Source organism: Glycine soja, chromosome 10 (genome assembly GCF_004193775.1).
Source record: "Glycine soja cultivar W05 chromosome 10, ASM419377v2, whole genome shotgun sequence".
NCBI lineage: Eukaryota > Viridiplantae > Streptophyta > Magnoliopsida > Fabales > Fabaceae > Glycine > Glycine soja.
In genome coordinates this window covers 41841276-41859635 of record NC_041011.1, presented here as the reverse complement: position 1 = coordinate 41859635, position 18360 = coordinate 41841276, and the positions used below count along the sequence as shown (strand labels likewise).

Below are 18360 nucleotides of genomic sequence, written 5' to 3'. Positions count from 1 at the left end.
GTTGGTCTGTGAAAAAAAAATTGTTTACATATGGGCTGGGTTAAAAAAAACGGTAAAAATCAAAACAAATCAAACCGATCAATTCTAATTGAGTTGAGTCATAAATTTGATCAAAGTCGACTCAAACTTCCTCTAAACACCCTATCTACAAATTTATAATGATAAGTTGTTTCTTGCACCTCAATATATGTAGGTTTCGTGCGCCTAATCCTAATAAAATGTATAATCACAATTTAGATTAGCCTTTCTGAAGGATTAAAAAAGTGCAAGAAGCTACTTCCTTTTTTATGCCATGCAATTCAATTATTTCTTATGGATAACAAATGGAAGAAGATAAAATATATTTAAAGGATTTAAGACATAATAAATATAAGATGTAAATTAGGGTTTAAAGAATAAAAGAAATGGAGGTAAAAAAATTAGGATGCAAGAAATTATAAAGATGAAGGGTTTAAAGAATAATGTTGTTAACTAACAAAGGTCACCTTAGGAAAAAAAACTTTTTTTACTGCACTAAGTCTAAATCATAAACAATTTTGCCTAGTTAAACTACTTAATTAATCTTTCCGTATTAGGAAATTTCTTTGTGTATCAACAAGATTTTAGTGATGCAAAAAATAATTGAACCTGCATCAAGAAGAAAAATAATTGATCCGACATTTTCTTTTTTAACTTATCAATCATGTTTATGATAATGATATCTATTTTATTTCTTGTCTTTATATTTTTTATATTTATTTACTTTTTTGTGTTCTTATCATCCGCATCATTACCTTTTTATGAATTTTTTGAAATTATATTTTTTTTATAAAAAATGGCACGTTTTTTTTATAAAAAAAACAAGAGATCTTCATAATAATAATATTAAATTATTAATGGATTTCTTATATACACTTTTACAAATCACAAGAGATGTTCTAAAAATTATTTACATCACCACTATAAGAATAGGATGAAAGTCACGATACAACTCAAAATGTCGTATAAAAGAGTGCCACATGAAGATTCAAAATCAACAGTTTATCGAAGACCACCAAAAACCTCACTTTTTTAATAAGCAAAATTTCAATAGACCTCACTTTTTTAATAAGCAAAATTTCAATAGATTGGAGAGTACAAGGAGTACTCTAAGCCATTAACAAGATACAAAGAGTGTCAACACTCACAGATACAACAGAAAGGGTCAATACACCAATCTTAATAGTAAGAACGCTGTAATTTTTTTCTCAAAACTAAAACCATAACTAGACCTTAATAAGATCTAAGATAGAAAGTTAATAATATCTATTGACCCTCTCCTAAATACATTCTCATTCCTCAAAATCACACAAAAGAACTTACTTCTATAGAGAGGAAGGTACTGTCATTATTCGATGGACCGGAACAACATGTATATTCTGCAGTTTTATTCTGTAGTCTGTAATGTATGGAAGATGTATGCATGATTAGTATTTCTTGGAATCCAAGGCCAAAATGGTGCTGAGATTCATTGGGTGCATGTACTTTGAAGTTCCTGACATAATCTGCTGAACGATCAATTTGCTAGCCTTTTCCGATGGATGGAATGCATCCCAAAACGCAAATTCGTCACGGTATGGACATAAGTTGGACGCCACCGTGCACAGTCCAATACCATTAAAGGGTCCTTGACCACAACATGCTACTTTTGACGTAATAAATCCTGCACCAACAAATTGATTATGCAATCATTTAAGTCTCCTTTAGTTGTCAGTTATTTATTGCCATCTGGATTATAAGTTTAAGAAAATAAATATTTTAAAAATTATTCTTAAGAAAATTAATTAATTAAATTAAATTGTATTATTTTTAATTAATAAATAAATACTTTTTAAAGTTATTGTTTATTGAAACTTGATATATTTTAGAGAGAGTCTAGTTAAATTAGACCTAGTTAATTGAGATTTATTTATATTTAAGATTAAAAAAATAAGAAATTTTTTGTTGTTTATGAAGAGAGTAATTCATATTCAAACTATCTAACTTAGAATAAAGGCTTAAAATGAATTAATTACCATATGTTTGAGGATTAGTGACGAAATCATTGTGCATGAGTTGTGTGTTGGCTGCAACGAAGACATCTGAACCAACTTCCTTATTGAGTTGTTTGATCATCTCAACAAGTTGTGGGTTGTACAAGGAAGCAGCTTGCTGCAGCTCCTCTGAGCATTCACCATTTCTTCCTCGCAGGGCTAATTCGGCTGGAACACAACCTAGTGGACCAGTTCCTGTCACCACCACCCTTCGTGCTCCAAGATCATATAGCCTCTGATCCAATAATCAATTAATTGCATTCCATTGATCAAACTCAATTGTACTATTTAAGGCGTAATTATATTATATATTATGAGAAAACTGAAAAAGTAGAGTGGGCAAAGGAAAATGTTAATTAATTTATTGTATGTACCAGCTTGAACATGATCATCACATGAGTGACACAATTAGTTTTAAAATGGTCAACTACTCAACTATAATAATTAGAAAGACTAAGAAAGAAAATTAAGGATAGTAATGGGGGAATTACCCGTAGAACCTTCTTGTATTCAGAGATCACAAACGTGACATAATCTGGCAAAGCGAATTGACGGGATCTAGCAGAGTTAGGCACCAAGTAGTAGTTATTCACAAAATCATTACCTCCACAGGTGATGAGGACTAGTGCTCCATTTACTAATTCCTTTGTTTTATCATCTCCGATGAGGGAACTCACCCTTTGTTGGTATTCTTGGAAGTATTCTAGTTGTCTTGAGATTCTGATGATGTTTACCTGAAATGGCAACAACATATATACATGCCCTTAATTCAACCGAATCAATTGCACATATATATAAATGGTCCATATTATATAGATACTAATTCACATACAAATTGGACTCCAGTGTCATTGAGGACTCCAATGCCAGCAGAAGCAAAGTTGGCACCAACGAACAATCTTTCCCCGTTGAGCTCAGGACTTAAATATGGCAACGTGGACTCTGACCCAAGTTCTTGACCTGCAAATATTAATCACAAATTAACTTACACTATATGGCATAATAAGTCATATTTTTTTTTTTTGTCTAAACCACAGATATTCTGTGCACAGAGACAATTCTGTCTAAACAGGATATGATCACTATGTATAATAAGTCATATAGTATTAATTAAACAGCACAAAATAAATTAACGATGGAGAAATCAAAATTAGAACTGAACTGATAAAATCAGGAATGTTGAGTCCATTAGAGAAACGGCCAGTGGGTCTGCGAGTTGGATAATCAATGCCATAAGGTGGAGCGTCTGCTCTAGCTGTGGTGGCTAAATAGTTGTTGTTGCCATTATCAACGAGAGAATCACCAAACACAAAGAAGGCACGTGCTGCCTCTGACCCTTTGAAATTGAAACCGCTAATTGCTAGTGCTATCACTAGACTCAAAAAAATGCAAGACGTGAAAACTGAAGAGCCAGCCATAATTTGGAATTGGATGAAATTGAAGGCTAAGAGGGTTATTTGTGATCAGTGGTGGCTACACTTTAGAGCTGTTGCCCATATATATATAGATTGATGTGTCAAGTGCAAGCATGGGAAATAGTCGATTTTACATAGTTCTGTTCTGACTAGGTGGTTGTGCCATTTTAAAAATAAATGGCCCACGTACTGATAGTTGCATTTTGATTTTTGCATATACGTACGGTTACATGAATAGCATAGTTGTATTGGAAATTAAGGTCGCGAGAGTTGGGACGTTTTATCTGACAACTGCACTGGTTATGGCATGATTTAGCAAATTCATGCAAACACATGCATGCTATATTGTGGGTAGATTTGATCATGCTTATCAAACTCAACTCGTTAATTATTAGAAGTTTACGTACGAATTCACTTATTATTTATTCTTTGTGAATTGATTTGTGTGTAAATTTTTTTAAAACTCTGGATAAATTTAATAAACTCTAAGTAAAATTTTTTGAATTTACTATCGAATCAATGAGATCGAGTTAAAAAAAATTAAAGCAAAACGTGAGTTATTTTAGATTGTTTTCTACTAATTTAGTGTTCAACATACCTCCAAATCGAAAAATTCTCATATCTAATAACATTAAACTCTTGTTTTCTAATAGCATTAAGTTTTCGATGATAAGAATGTTCTATCACTACTTCATTGTTATTTTATTATTATTTAATCGATATATTGTTCATAGATATTTTGTTATTATTTTTACATGAGGTGGACTTACAAGTCTAGGATTTAAGTTGATGAGTCGAGTTTATAAAATTTTTTTAGTCCATTTACATATTTGATCACCTTGGATTTGACCTTTTTTGGAAGCTACATTTAAGACTTAGTAGATTGTAATAATGTAACTAAAGTTACTAACTAAACTAGAGAAAGCATTGGTAATTTGATTCCATCCATGCGTCTGCTGGAATTTCCCCGTCAAATTAAAAGAAGAACATGGGATACTTGAGCATCGTTCGTCATTTTTCGTTTTACTCTAGCTAGCCAGCCCTACAAAAGTTTAGAGTTAGTTTTTCGGGAAAAAAAATGCTAATCCCAGCTTCTATTTTACTTTTTTTTTTATAGGAAAATTTACCTTTTCTTTCTTCTTCTATGCTTCTTTATCTTTGTTTGAGTCTTTATCTATTTTTATATCATAAAATGATCGATTTAAATACTTCATCCACATCTGAGTGTAAGACTTTTTTAATTAATTTATACATTTTAAGAAAAATAATTATCCTATTAAATTTATTAATTATTTATATTATAATTCTAAAATTATTCTTTTTTTCTCTTTACCCACTTAATTTTTTCTCATTAATGTTTGGAGATATAATAATTAAGTAAAAATATATAGCAAAAAAATTAATATATTAAAAAAATAATTTTATAAAAAGGAACAAACAAATTCTTAAAAATGATCTTACAAGTAGGAACGAAGAAAATATATTGTTGGTTCACCTAAGTTTACACTTTTTTTAATTTTGATCCCTTTAAGTTTTTTTTTTCATTTTTGGTTCTTATAAATTTGTGTTTTTCAATATTTATCATTATAATTTGTTTTGTTTATCTTTAGTCCCTATAAATTGAAGTCTTTCCAATTTTGGTCCATCTATTTTTGCATTTTTTTCAATTTCAAGAACTAATTAGAAGGACTAAAAATTGAGATTTTAAAGGGACTAAAATTTAAAAAAAGTAAATTACAACGACTAAAAGCAAAAAAAAAAAAAAAGAAGCTTACAAGAACCAACAAAATTAAAATACACAAACTTACCAAAATAAAAATATATTTAAGTAAAAAAAAAATTTAATATTTCTTTTATGATTTTTTGTTGTTTCAGACACCAAATATGTAATTTTTTATTACTTTTTATTTTTATAAAAATATCAATTTAAAATAAAAGCAAATTACACTTCTCTTCTTTATACAGGAGATGTTTAATTAAATTGCATGTCATCATTTTTTTTTAAAATATACTCTCTACCTTTTGGCATTATTAATTTAAGAAAGAAAGTGAGAGAAAAGAATGAAAAAAAAAGAAGAAAATGAGATAGTCTTACAGATTATTTGGTACCAAAATATATAACAAAATAAAGATATTTTTTCTATTTTTTTAGTTACATAAAATGTGAAAGAAAAAAATTGTATATAAAATTATATAAAAATTCCTGATAAAAAAGAAATATTTAAAAATAAATATATTTTAGTCCTTTTTTTTTATATACCAAAACACTTTTTTCTCTCAAACTGGTCCCACGTTCTTTTTAATTCATCTTTTCCTGAGTTGACTCCCTCTCTCATAGTATGTATCGATCCAATGAAAAAATTAAGACTAAATTGTAGTTCTAGTAAAAAATCACGAAAAGAAATAAAGGAACAAGAATTGTGGATCAATAATTAAAAATTGGCTAAAAATTATAATTTAACCAAAACAAAAAATGTATTTTTTTCTTTCTTTGACCAATCAATCCCTCCCTCTTTTCTTTTTAACAAATAAACCCTTTAATTTTGGAGATAAAAAATAGGACAAAACTTAGATACAAAATTTTAATTGTTGTTTGTTGTTGTCTAATCAAATTCAAGTTTTTTTCTCAATAATCTATCAAATAAATATTTATATTAAAGGATTATGTGATTACCAAAGTAAAACTTCAAAAATAATGTGCAAAATGTATAGCAGTCATCCATATGCAGGAAAACTGAAAAGGAGAACACTGGGGAGATGGAGAGTCTCACTTTCCGAGTTGTAAATTTTAATTTTACAGTTTTTTTTCTATTTTTTTACAAATAAAATTACAATATAAGAGTAAATTGATGTATAATAAAAAAATATTAAATATTTTTTATTTATGAGTAAAGTACGGAGATATTTACTACAGGTGTATGAAATTATGAATGATCAAAGCGTGGTTATCGACGTAGAAAAAAGTACTATCACGCCATGCATACATTACTATAGCTACTTCGTTAATAATCAATGTTCAAAGACTGGATGCATAAGTAATGTGGACATGTGGTTATCAAACGTAGAATAAGAAGGTACTATCAAGCCAAGTATATATAAGGCTTTTTTACTACAGGGGTATTGGTATTTTTAAAAGTAATTTTCTAATGGGTGAGTTTTAAAAAATTATACAAAAAGAATAAGTCATTACAAGTGTCATGATTTTCTACTTCTTTTTTAACTGATCGTAACAGTTAATTTTTCTTTTTTACGATTTTAAAGTTATAAGTAATTTTTATTTTGATTTTAGGACTTTAAAGTTATAAAACCTTTTTTTTTTATCATAAAACTTTTTTTTAATGTTTAAGTTTTTTGTTTTTTTCAAAGTTTATAATTTTTTTACGGTTCATTTTTTTCTAATTTTTAAATTTTTCTAAAATTATTTAAATGTAAAATAAATAATTTTAATTTTACTTATTAATAATATATTTTTAATTTTATTATGTATTTTTATTAATAAATTATCTAAATTTTAAATAAATAAAAACATTTAAATAAAATAATATTAAAAATATATAACATATTTTAAATAATAAAACATTAAAATAAATTAATAACATATAAAATAAAACCATACAAAAATATACTATTAATAAGTAAAATTAAAATTATTTATTTTATATTTAAATATTTTTTAAAAAATTTATAAAAGTTAAAAATAATAAACCGTAAAAAACTTATAAACTTTGAAAAAAAACATTTAAAAAAATTATGACTTTAAAGTTATAAAAAAAATTTAACTGAAATTATAAATAATTTTACCATTTAAAAAATAGAAAATCGTAATAAATATTATAATTTTTAACTCAAAAGTTGTAACACACGTGACTTATCTCTTTGGATAATTTTTTAAAATTCACTCTCGAATGAAAAATTAAGTTTAAAAATACCCTTTTACTAAAAAAAGTCTATATATAAAATTACTAGCTACCCTGCTAATTGACTCGTATAGCTTAGTGGGCAAAATTTCTTGAAGAAGTACTGGTACACATGACGTTAGGTTAATTTTAAATGAGTCTAAATACTTGCACCTACATATCTCCATTTTTTTTCCTATTAGATACATATTTTCTTTTTATTTGCCATATTCCACCGCCTGCCAATTATAGCTTCAAACATAAATAGGGGGACATTGGTAAAAGGAAATGTGAAAGTAAAACCAGTCGCATTAAAATTCGTTGACTTTCTAACCATAAAATATAAATAAAGAATACAATCAACCGTTAAAAGAATTTCAATGCCTGTCTAATATGAAAGTGCTACTTCATTAAGTAAGGGTTTCGGAAAAAAAATTATTATTAAATAAAAATACAATTATCCAACATAATAATAGTTTTAAAAATATTTCATACCTTTTAAATAATAAATATAAAAATATTACTTTTATTCTTTAATATTTTGCAGGATCCAACTTAATTAAGTCTTTATATTTGTTTATATGGAAATATAGAAGAAGAAAAAAAAAAAGAATATGCGATAGAAACATCAAATTTGTAGTCTTTGTTTTTTCGATGCACTTAATATGCATTAGGAAGAAAGTGGTCTGAATCACTTTAATAATCTCCCATATATATATATATATATAAACTACATAGACGAATATTGTATAACATAAAATAGACTATTACACTTTAAGTAGCTAGAGAAAATACTTGTCTTGTGAATACAATATAGTTAATGAACCTTACCCTTAACCTTTACTTAGTGAAAAATGGTAGAAGCTTAAAGAGGCTGACTTTGTGTGTAAAGAATACGTAGTTGCTTGGAGAAACAAGTTAAAGAATACTTGTGTTTGAGCTCAAGAGGCTTTGGTTAAATAATACTACTTATAACAATGTTTTTGTTGGTGAAAGTCTTAGTGGGATACTAAAGTCTGGATATAGATTGAGTTTAAGACGAACTTCTAAAATTATGAGACTTATTGCCCCTTTCATGAAACTCGATCACCTCTTCCAGGTTAAAAACTATGCATTTGCTCTTGCTTATATGGTCATAAGCATCACAATTAAAGCAAATCCAATGGAGTGATATATTTTGTTGTTTAATTCAAACTTTTATACTATTGTTCTCGTGAGGTCAACTCTAATGCAAATCTCGTCCTTTGAGTTATTGAATTATCATCTAATGCATCTTCATGTTTAGACAAAGTGTTTGAATCCACCTTGACTACCCAATCCATTCTCAATTTCTAAGAGGATATGCCTACCATAATACTTAATAGGAAATATCTCGACTGCAATTGGTTTTAACTTATTGACTTGCGTACGTATGAGACTATAATTGCATTATTGAATAATCAGAATTGAGAAGGACTTCGACTATGATCGTTATGTTCATCACGCGCATTATCCATTAAAAATACATTCTAATCATAGATTTCTAAATTTTTAGGAAGCACATAAAGTTGAGAGCCATGATCACAATTACTACTACCATTCTCCACTACACACAAAAATTCTCACAACGATGCAATCAAAAGAATACTACATTTTCGAAACCACAAATGACACTAGCTAGAGGATTCATCAACAGATAACAAAACTTAGGGAGGGCACATATTTAGAATATGGCTTCACACTTATCCTGTTGCATAATGTATCAATCAAACCCTGGAATCTAGGGCCATGATGGTGCTAAGATTCATGGGGTGCATGTACTGGTCAGAGCCAGTCATCATCTGTTGGACTATGATTCGGTTAGCTTTCTCCGATGGGTGAAATGGATCCCAAAACGCGTATAGGTCTCTATTTGGACACAAGTTGGAAAGGGCTGTGCAGAGTCCAACCCCATTAAACGGGCCTTGCCCACAACAAGCTATCTTTGATGTAACAAATCCTGTTGGCCCAAGTCCATAGTAAAAGTTTAATATGCTTTCTTAATTTCTGTCCTAAAAACTAAATGAAATGAAATAATAGTGCACGTACGTACCAAAATCTTGAGGGTTGGTAACGAAATCCATGTGCATTTCATATGCATTTACAGCAATGAAGACGTGAGCGCCAATCTCTTGATTGAGTCCTTTGACCATTTCAACAAGTTGTGGATTAAACAAGGACGCAGCTCTCTGGAGTTCCACGTCACACTCACCATTTCGGCTTCTCAAAGCTAACTCTGCTGGCACACACCCCATTGGTCCCGTCCCCGTTACAAGAACCCTACGACCTCCCAAATCATACAGCCTCTGCACTCGTTAAGTATATGCATGCATTAAGGATGTAATGAATTTATACGTGTATCAAACCAACATTGGGTAAGATCGATGTCAATGCAACAAACAAAATTGCAAATGCTAATAAGTATATTAATATTTTTGAGATACTGGTTAGGAAATTGAATAGAAAAGGCTTTTATCAAAAAAATGCTATTAATGTATTAGACCCAAAAACATTTTTTGTTTATAAATTATGTTATGAATTATTGATTCCTTGGAGGAATACCGTCAAAGACCCATCAAAACAATTTCAGTATGGTTCACCTACCAAATTTTTTATGTCTCCTGCATGGTCACACTCATTTGCTAACTTGAGGCATGTAGGGCCCTTCTACATTTCCATGAGCATTAATTTTATAGGATCATTATTACCCTATAAACTAAAGATCTCTGCTATTTAATTTCGTCAACAAACTGCAATGTCAAATTCTAAGCAATTGAACTATATATACGCATGAAAGGGCATGCATGGGTGAAAGAAATATAGTATTTATTGGGAAATTAATACCCTCAAAATTAGTCGGTACTCGGATATGATATAGGTCACGTAGTCTGGGAGAGAAAACTGGCGAGATCTTACTGAATACGGGACCAGGTAATAATTGTTCACAAAATCGTTGCCTCCAAGTGTGATGAGGATTAGTGCTTGGTTTACATGCCTCCAAGCTCCCTCCTTACCAATGTGTGCACTCAACCTTTGCTGGTAATGTGCGAATAGCTTCAGTTGCTTGTAGATGTGAATGATGTTCAGCTGCCAAAACAATTTGCATAAGCTACTATTACCTTTGGTCCCGTATATTGAACCTTTTTTATAGTAAAATTAACATTAAGTAATTGTACTTACAAACTGAAATCCGGTATCATTGAGAATTCCAATCCCCGCTGATGCAAAATTTGCACCAACTAGGAGCCTCTCTCCGACAAGCAGAGGACTCAAATACGGCAGAGTAGGCTCCAAGCCAAGGTTCTCACCTGTCACAACATAACATGAAACTAATTACTTTCAGCCATGCATGCATGCAAATGGGAGACTAGAAGCAAACAAGCATTGTTATAACTTGTATAAAAATTAAAATTAGTGACTGAAAAATTTATATGTAATTTTTTTATATTTAAAAATGTCACTAAATTTAGTGATTTTAGAGTTAGCGAGGAATAAACAATTTTTCGTCACTAAATTTAGTCACTAATCCATTCTACTAATTTTCTAACATGTCACAAAGTCATACTGATTATGTCGGGGATGTTAAGGCCGTTAGAGAAGCGTCCAGTGGGTCTGTGTGTTGGGAAGTCAATGCCATAAGGAGGGGCATCTGCTCGTGCAGTGGTAGCCAAGAAATCATTGTTGCCACTGTCCACGAGTGAATCGCCAAAAACGAAGAAAGCCCTCCCTTGTTGAGCAGAAGCAAAACTTAGAGACATAAACAAGCTTGTCACTATGATACAACACACTAAACAACTAGCCATGGTTTTGGATGGATATTAATTGTTGCAAGACTTTAGTGGTGATTATATTAGTACTTTATATGGATCTCTCAGTGTGACACTGGTGTGGTGTGGGAAGGGCTATATATAAGGTCTGATCTGAGATGTTGATCTAACGATTTCTCGAGTGTGAAATGAAGCTAAGAGAGCACATTGATAGTTCATAAATGTGGTTTTCTACCACCTCTACAAAGATTAAAGCAACCGCCGAATGAAGAAGAGAAAGTACCTAAATTAATTGCTCCTGGTTGTTTGTTTAAGCAAATGTGTGACTTTTTCCTCAGATTCCAAAACATATCCTTCGTATCAAATGAACACTACATTGTGGTCCGCCAACCCCCGCTACTTGTCATTACTAGCAGCCTATAAAGCATGGTAAAAAAAAAATGGGGGAATGATGCGTCATTAAAACCACATGCAACTTCAAGTTAAATATTTTTACTTTTACCCACACATCTTGGTATAAGTACTTCACTTGTCGATGCCATATCTATGTTACATCACCTGTGATTTAGATCGATTATTCAATTCTTTGAATTTATTTTATATGACTCTTAAATTTGTTTTTACTTTCATTACTAATAAAATAGATTAACATTATGTAGCATCTAATAACTATACTTGAGAGTTTTGATGTGTTTTTGAAAATAACAGGTGTAACTTAATTTGCTTCAGATGGGTTCTAACAATATAAACTAAAAACCAATTCTAACTAAAAAAAAGGGGGCTTTCTTTTCTTTCATTTTTTCAGTTATTTATTTGACCAAAATTTATTTAATTTTTTACTTTTTGTTTATATTGGTTTGGAAGTTTAAAATAATTTCATTTAATTTTTAACACTCCTCGTGATAATATATTCTCTCCATTTCTTTTTACTTAAAGTATTGTTTATAGTACACAAATTAAGAAAAATAGTTAAAATTTTTGTTTATCTTAATTTTTTTAATTTTTTAATAAGTCTTTTATTTCATTTATTTATTACTTTGGCATATTATATATTAATGTTTCTCCCTCTATTTTTGGTATGAGTAAAACTGAAAATATAATAATTAGAGCTATCTTATAAATCTTAATTGATAATTAAACATTTTTTATAAAAAAGAAACCAATATAGTAGTGAGCAGTGTCAACGAATTATTAATAATCTAGAAGTGACTATTGATATGAGGATATATTAAATTATACTTCATACAGTTGAGGTAGATTCAAACGCAGCTGAAGTCAAAGTGAGCTGATAGTCGATAGAATGCTATTATGTCAGAGTTTTAAGAGTTATGCTCTGCAGTTTTGGTGTCAAGCTAGATCTGGAACTTGTTTGTTGCGATGTCATTTGAAAGATCAAACTGAACCCATGTGCACCATGTCGCCATGCGCCTCAAGTTAATTGACTTGAATCTTGTGTTGTTGCGATGCTTCTTCTAATTAATTAATCTCACGAAGTCGGGTTTACTTTAAAGGGTAATCAATTAAGCCATCATAAATGGTTTTCAGCTAAAACGTGTCCTTAAGCCTCTCGGATCGACATGCAGGATAAAAAAATTAATAAAAAGGTAAAATAAGTTAAATAATTTCATAGATTTATATATAATTATTTTTTGTAAGTTAAAATTAACATGTACACTATTACGAAAAAAGTTAGATGAAGAAATTTTTAAAACAGTTAAAGTGACTGAGTGAGTCATGAGAAAAATTTAATTATTTTGTTTACATGATTCGTTTTATTTTCTTCTGATAACAAAATCTCTAACTTGCATAGCAGAAACCACAAACTTGCCCTTGCGGGGATACTGGAGAAAGGAAAGAACGCATATAGTATAATTACATGAGAGAAAAAGACAGGCCTCCCGACAGTGTTATTTTCCTGATATTCAAAGTTCATTTATGAAATTATGCTTAATCAATAAATTCCCTATTGTCACAATCATATCTTGGTTCATTTGGACCAAGATAGCAAATGACCAAATGCTCTCTTTCTAACAAAACCCCATTTAACGAAGTACCTAACCTTGTTGCTTTCCTTCTAAATAAGGATTTCAGTCAAGGGGCGGGGACCAATTAAGAGGAAATATATATACATGTGATCAACATAAATAGGGTGGGGTTTAGTCACAGCAACCTCTTCTAGTATCACTGACTCATATCTTTGAGTTAATATATAGCATCACTTACAAAGCAGAACTTTGCAAAAAAAAGGCATGTGAAACCGCCTCAACCAAAAAGACTGATACATTAGATAGATGTTTAAAAATCAGGTGACAAAAATGTGTTTAATGTAATTTTGCAAAAGAATCAAGATCCTTTTGTTTTTATTTTTTTAGTAGTTAGATTACATTGAAACGGGTATCACAATCATTATAATTGCAAACCAAACATGCACACAATCGGCAAACAAATTCTTTAAGACCTTTCTTATTTTTCTCTCCAACTATGCAAACCAATTCTTTAAGACCTGTAAGACCCTGCTTAGTGGAAAACACACATACACAATGGTTTTCCAATTAATAAGATCCATCGCTATAAGTACAAAAATTTACATAGCCAGAGGCAGAATGAGAAGACTCTGCTTTTTTACAGTCTCTTGTACGTAGTATATTCTTTACTTCTACCAGCATTTAAGCGATGACACGCTAATGTATGCTGCATGTTTATCTTAACATAGACCATGGTTAATTCAGCTTGATTATCTTGTAACTAGAGTTAATTTAATTAATTACAAAGTAGTTACTCTTATAACTAACTATATAATGCTAACATTAATCATATAAAAACTCAATATATTTATGTAAATAATGATTTGATCATTTGAACATTATTAAAAATAATATTCAATTTCTTTTTTCTCTCTTTTTCATCTCTATACCATAGATTCTAACATGGTATCACAGCAAAACCATTTTCTCTCCGTTGCCACCTCATTTCCTTATTCCCTCTCATTCTTCTTTTTCTTTTTTTTTTTTTGCTTTTCATCTAATTTCTCAATTTCTTCATCCTTGTTTCTTCATTTTGTTTCTTGGTCCCATTTTTTATTCCACATTTATCTCCCTTTTTCTTCCACCATTTGCATCTTATGTCTACAACATATCTCATTTATTTGCGTCTTCCTTTTTTAGAACCATCATTTTTTTATGAACCCTAACCATCGCCTTCACTTCTGATTTCTGACCACCACCGGTTTTATTTGGAAAAACGAAACGAGAAACAAACTCTCCCAACAATCCACAACAAAATGCCTTTGTTTTTGGTTGCCGCTGTCGTGAGGCAATTTTTGGCCGTCGTGCGCAGCCTCCCTCCGCCGTGAGTGGCAATTTTCGGCAAGGATGCATATGAAAGTGTCGTCTTAGGCTTGATGTTGGATTTGATGCCCTTGAGTTTGGTAGATCTCGATGTTCTCCCCATATCTAGCATTGCCCAGTTTTACCTACAAGGTGTTTGATTAAATGCTTCTGAAGATTTTGAAGATATATTGACTACTATTTGAAGTTTTGTACTATTTCAAAAAGGTTCACACCAACTGTTTGGTGATTTATCTTTTCATTGTTTCATTAATATTTGACTTGTTTTGGCTTATTGTTTTCAACCTTTGAGGCTTGTTTTGATGATTGCAGCTTCTGCCATGTGTGGTGGTTAAACATTGTTCTTTTGTTTGCTTTTGTCCATGGTGGTTAAATACTATTTTAGCTTCTGTCATGGATGGTTTGGTTGCTTCTATCTTGAATGGTTAAGCATTGTTTAACTTCTGCTCTTGATGATTTGAGCTTCTGCCAAGTGACCTTGTTGTTGCCTTTGCTTGGTAGTTAAGTTTTGATTTATTTATTTTGACCTTTGATGTTTGCTTTGGACTCTTGAAAAAAGATTAAAAATGTCGATGCTGATCGAAGACTTCTAGGAGCTATGCACCATGGCCGCACCTACATTTTGATTTGTTCCTAAATCATTCTATTGTTCCAGCATGTTTATTTTAGTTTTAAAGATTACTAGTGTTACTAGCATTAGCTATATTTTCAATTTCTGTATTCCAAGCTAGGAACGCCAAATATTCATTCCTAGCTTGAGGGGGGCTCTTAGCATAGACCATGGTTAATTCAATTTGATCATTATGTAATTAGAGTTAGCTTTTGAGATTGAATTAGACATAAATTTACATTCTAAAAATCTAATATGGTATCAAAGTATATCTAAGATTAATTCAAAGAGTCACTCACCATGTTATCCACACACTAAGCTCAAGAAGTGTTGGACATGAGAGGATGTATTGAAAAAAAACTCAAATCTCACATCAACTAAAGATAAATCCAAGTTAAAATATATAAGTGAGGAGTAATCCTCACCCCTTGATTTTTTTTATTTTTGCTATTAAAAATACAGTTTAATTAACTTTTGTTTATTTACTTTTCACCCAATAACCGCGCGTGCATGCATGTAGGAGGAAGATACACGCGCAACTCATGCCAACAAACGGTTCTATGTAGAATGGAGGGTAAATAGAAGAATCCTGCCCCAGTAAATGGCTCTACGTGGAATGGTGGATTTTGGTGATCACAGAAAATAATGTTTCACTTTCCATGTATTGGTGGGGACAACCTCCCTTCTCAGTTCTCATAGATTATATTTATGTATCTACTCTCTATTTTCTTTTACATTACATCACTTGTTAAATTTTACATTCACTACATAATACGGTGATTTATTAAAATGGGTTAAAAATTAAAACTAATTATTAAAATGTGTTGGTCAAGAAAGTATTTATTAAAATGAATGATTCTTGTCATGTAAGAAATAGGAGGTGCTGGTGCCATCTTGTATTTTTTATTTGTCCACAAGATGTGTCAACTTGGTAACTTTTATTTTATCCCGTATTTAATGTCAGTCAAATCAACACTAAATATTCATGTTTATTAACTAAAATTGTGTAACATTTTTACTCAATAGAGTCAACTAAGCCGACGCAATATACCTATAAAATAATTTAATTATATTAATGAGATTACTTATAATAAGTATAAATGTATAATTAATTAGGAAAAAATGATATGTACTATTAGTAACAAAAAATGTAGTAATAAGAGGGTGTATGTTTATTTCTTTTGGTAACCAAGAATGAAGTAATACAAATATGTATTTTATTATTGTTATAATGTACTACAAATCATGATAAATAAAAATAGTTATATTCTTTTTTCTTCTAATACATCTTTGTATATGTTATTGTCATCTAATACTGAACAAAAGTTTTGACTTGAAAAAAATAAAAAATATCTTGAGACAAAAAAATCATTTTAAACCTCAATTTTTTTTATATACATAATATCTCTTTTTAAATTCATTTGTACACAATTTTTTCAAGTATTCCAATGACTTGTTTTTTATTCTTCAATTTATTTATATTATATATTTGTGTTATAGTAAAGGAGATTCATTTAGTCATAATATTACTTGATCTAAAATATCATTATTATTATTTTTTATTCGTAGGAATTAATTAAGAAGATTTACAATAACTCACATTTTACTCAATCAACTCAATTAGACTCTTTTGGTAAAATATATTATTTTATTAAGCAAATATATTTTTTGAAAAAGAAAAAATTAAAATTGTAGTTCTAAAAATGTTTGAATTACTGTTTAACCCTTCATTATATAATTATATTTTATTGTAAATTTTATAATTATAATATACTCTTCATTTTATACTTATATTTTATATTCTTAATTAAAAATTGAAATAAAGATTAAAAAAGTAAATAGGAATGAAAATAAAATATGGGTGAGTTTATTTAAATTTATTTTTTTAAAAAATATATGTTTTTAATAAAATAACTAATTTCTGTTTTTGGGTATGCCAATCTTAAAAGGGTGTCTTGTGACGGCTTGAATTTAATTTTAATAAGAATTTAATTTTTTTAATATTTAGTTATAAATTACATTTTAAAAATTTGTTAAAATGATGCTAAATTAAGTAAAAATGTTATTAAATTGAAATATTTAATATCAATTAATTTGACACTAAATACCTAATAGGAACTTTTAAGGAAGAGACATTCAGTTATATGACAAATAAAAAGTACAAGGTATCACTCAGAGTTATACGTCCTATTTCTTATGTGGCTAAAACTATCTTTGTATTTTAAATTTAATTTTTTTAAATAATATAGTACAAGTTTAATTTAATATTTTATTAAGGCTAAAATAGAATGTTGTTTTCTTATCTATACTTTTATCTTAGTTTGATTTTTTAAATAAAAAAAGTTTTACTTTAGTTTTAAAATATTTTTTTATTAGATTAAATTGGTCATTCCTTTAATGTTTTACATTAATATTGTTAATTTTGATTGATGTCATAAATATTAATCTGATGTAACATTTCTCGTATTTTGCTGCGTGTTATTAAGTTGACGATTTATTAATATAATAAATAACGAAATAGTTAACCTAATCTAATAAAACACTTTGAAAAAAAATATTTTTCAAAGCTTAAAAAACTCAACTAAAACAAAAATATAGATTTGTTTTTTGGTAGTTAAACAGAATTATAGATAAGCCATCAAATTTGATTTTATCCTTTTATTAAATATTCATATCTTTCGTGACTCGAAGGATTAGTGGCACGAATTGTCTTCCCTGCGACAGCCATGTGGCACTGATTTGAACTTCCAACTATCAACCTCGAACTAAACAGAGTACCTGTCTTGAAGTATTGGCAATGCAGGCCTCAAGGACCTAAAAAAAGCCCACAGAAATTCTCGGGCTTGTAGCAAACCTAAGGCTAACGAATTGCCAGGTGACTTTTGTAACTTTAAGGCTTTTGCTATATTTTTTGATAGAGTATTCAATTAAATAGTTATGTACTTCTGTTGGTTTTTCTTTATCTTTGACAAATAAACAACTTTGAGCAGATTATATTATGATTTACTTCAAATGAATTTTCACTTTCAAATCATATTGAGTATTAAAGAAGAGTACAGTGGTGGGACTATTATCTTCGGGAAAATGATTGATCGATCTATAAATTTATTGGAGATCAGACGACTGAAAAATCATTTTAGTTATCGTGCAAATTGGTCCCTTGTTATTTCCTTTACTCGTACTTGTCTCGCGTTAATTATTAATAGCTGTCAACTTGTTCCGTCTTTGAGACCAACAGTTTAATATTTTATATATA

The 18360-nt window shown here is 29.6% G+C and overlaps 2 protein-coding genes across 2 annotated transcripts; both read right to left on the bottom strand.

Moving 5' to 3' along the window:
- Positions 1-1079: 1079 nt before the first annotated feature.
- On the bottom strand, positions 1080-3512 carry LOC114369342 (GDSL esterase/lipase At5g33370-like). The gene is made up of 5 exons (XM_028326563.1): positions 3214-3512; positions 2884-3011; positions 2543-2785; positions 2034-2286; positions 1080-1681 (listed from the first exon to the last, which is right to left on the bottom strand). Exons 1-5 carry the CDS (start codon positions 3467-3469, stop codon positions 1446-1448), a joined length of 1116 nt encoding a protein of 371 aa, XP_028182364.1. The 5' UTR covers positions 3470-3512; the 3' UTR covers positions 1080-1445.
- Positions 3513-8853: 5341 nt separating this feature from the next.
- LOC114369266 (GDSL esterase/lipase At5g33370-like) lies at positions 8854-11256 on the bottom strand. Its single transcript, XM_028326459.1, has 5 exons — positions 10946-11256; positions 10561-10688; positions 10225-10467; positions 9434-9686; positions 8854-9340 (listed from the first exon to the last, which is right to left on the bottom strand). The coding sequence occupies exons 1-5, from the start codon at positions 11181-11183 to the stop codon at positions 9108-9110; spliced, it is 1095 nt and encodes a 364-aa protein (XP_028182260.1). The 5' UTR covers positions 11184-11256; the 3' UTR covers positions 8854-9107.
- Between the last annotated feature and the right edge of the window lie 7104 nt (positions 11257-18360).

Bases quoted from the DNA above. Each gene is read 5' to 3' on its own strand.
- LOC114369342 (XM_028326563.1), bottom strand. From the start codon at position 3,469: ATGGCTGGCTCTTCAGTTTTCACGTCTTGCATTTTTTTGAGTCTAGTG. The intron at 3,012-3,213 runs GTTCAGTTCTAA...TAATATTTGCAG, and splicing joins CAACATTCCTGATTTTATCA to GTCAAGAACTTGGGTCAGAG. The intron at 1,682-2,033 runs GTAATTAATTCA...TTGTTGGTGCAG, and splicing joins CACTAATCCTCAAACATATG to GATTTATTACGTCAAAAGTA.
- LOC114369266 (XM_028326459.1), bottom strand. From the start codon at position 11,183: ATGGCTAGTTGTTTAGTGTGTTGTATCATAGTGACAAGCTTGTTTATG. The intron at 10,468-10,560 runs GTAAGTACAATT...TTGTTTTGGCAG, and splicing joins ATGATACCGGATTTCAGTTT to CTGAACATCATTCACATCTA. The intron at 9,687-10,224 runs GTATTAATTTCC...TAACGAGTGCAG, and splicing joins AGTACCGACTAATTTTGAGG to AGGCTGTATGATTTGGGAGG.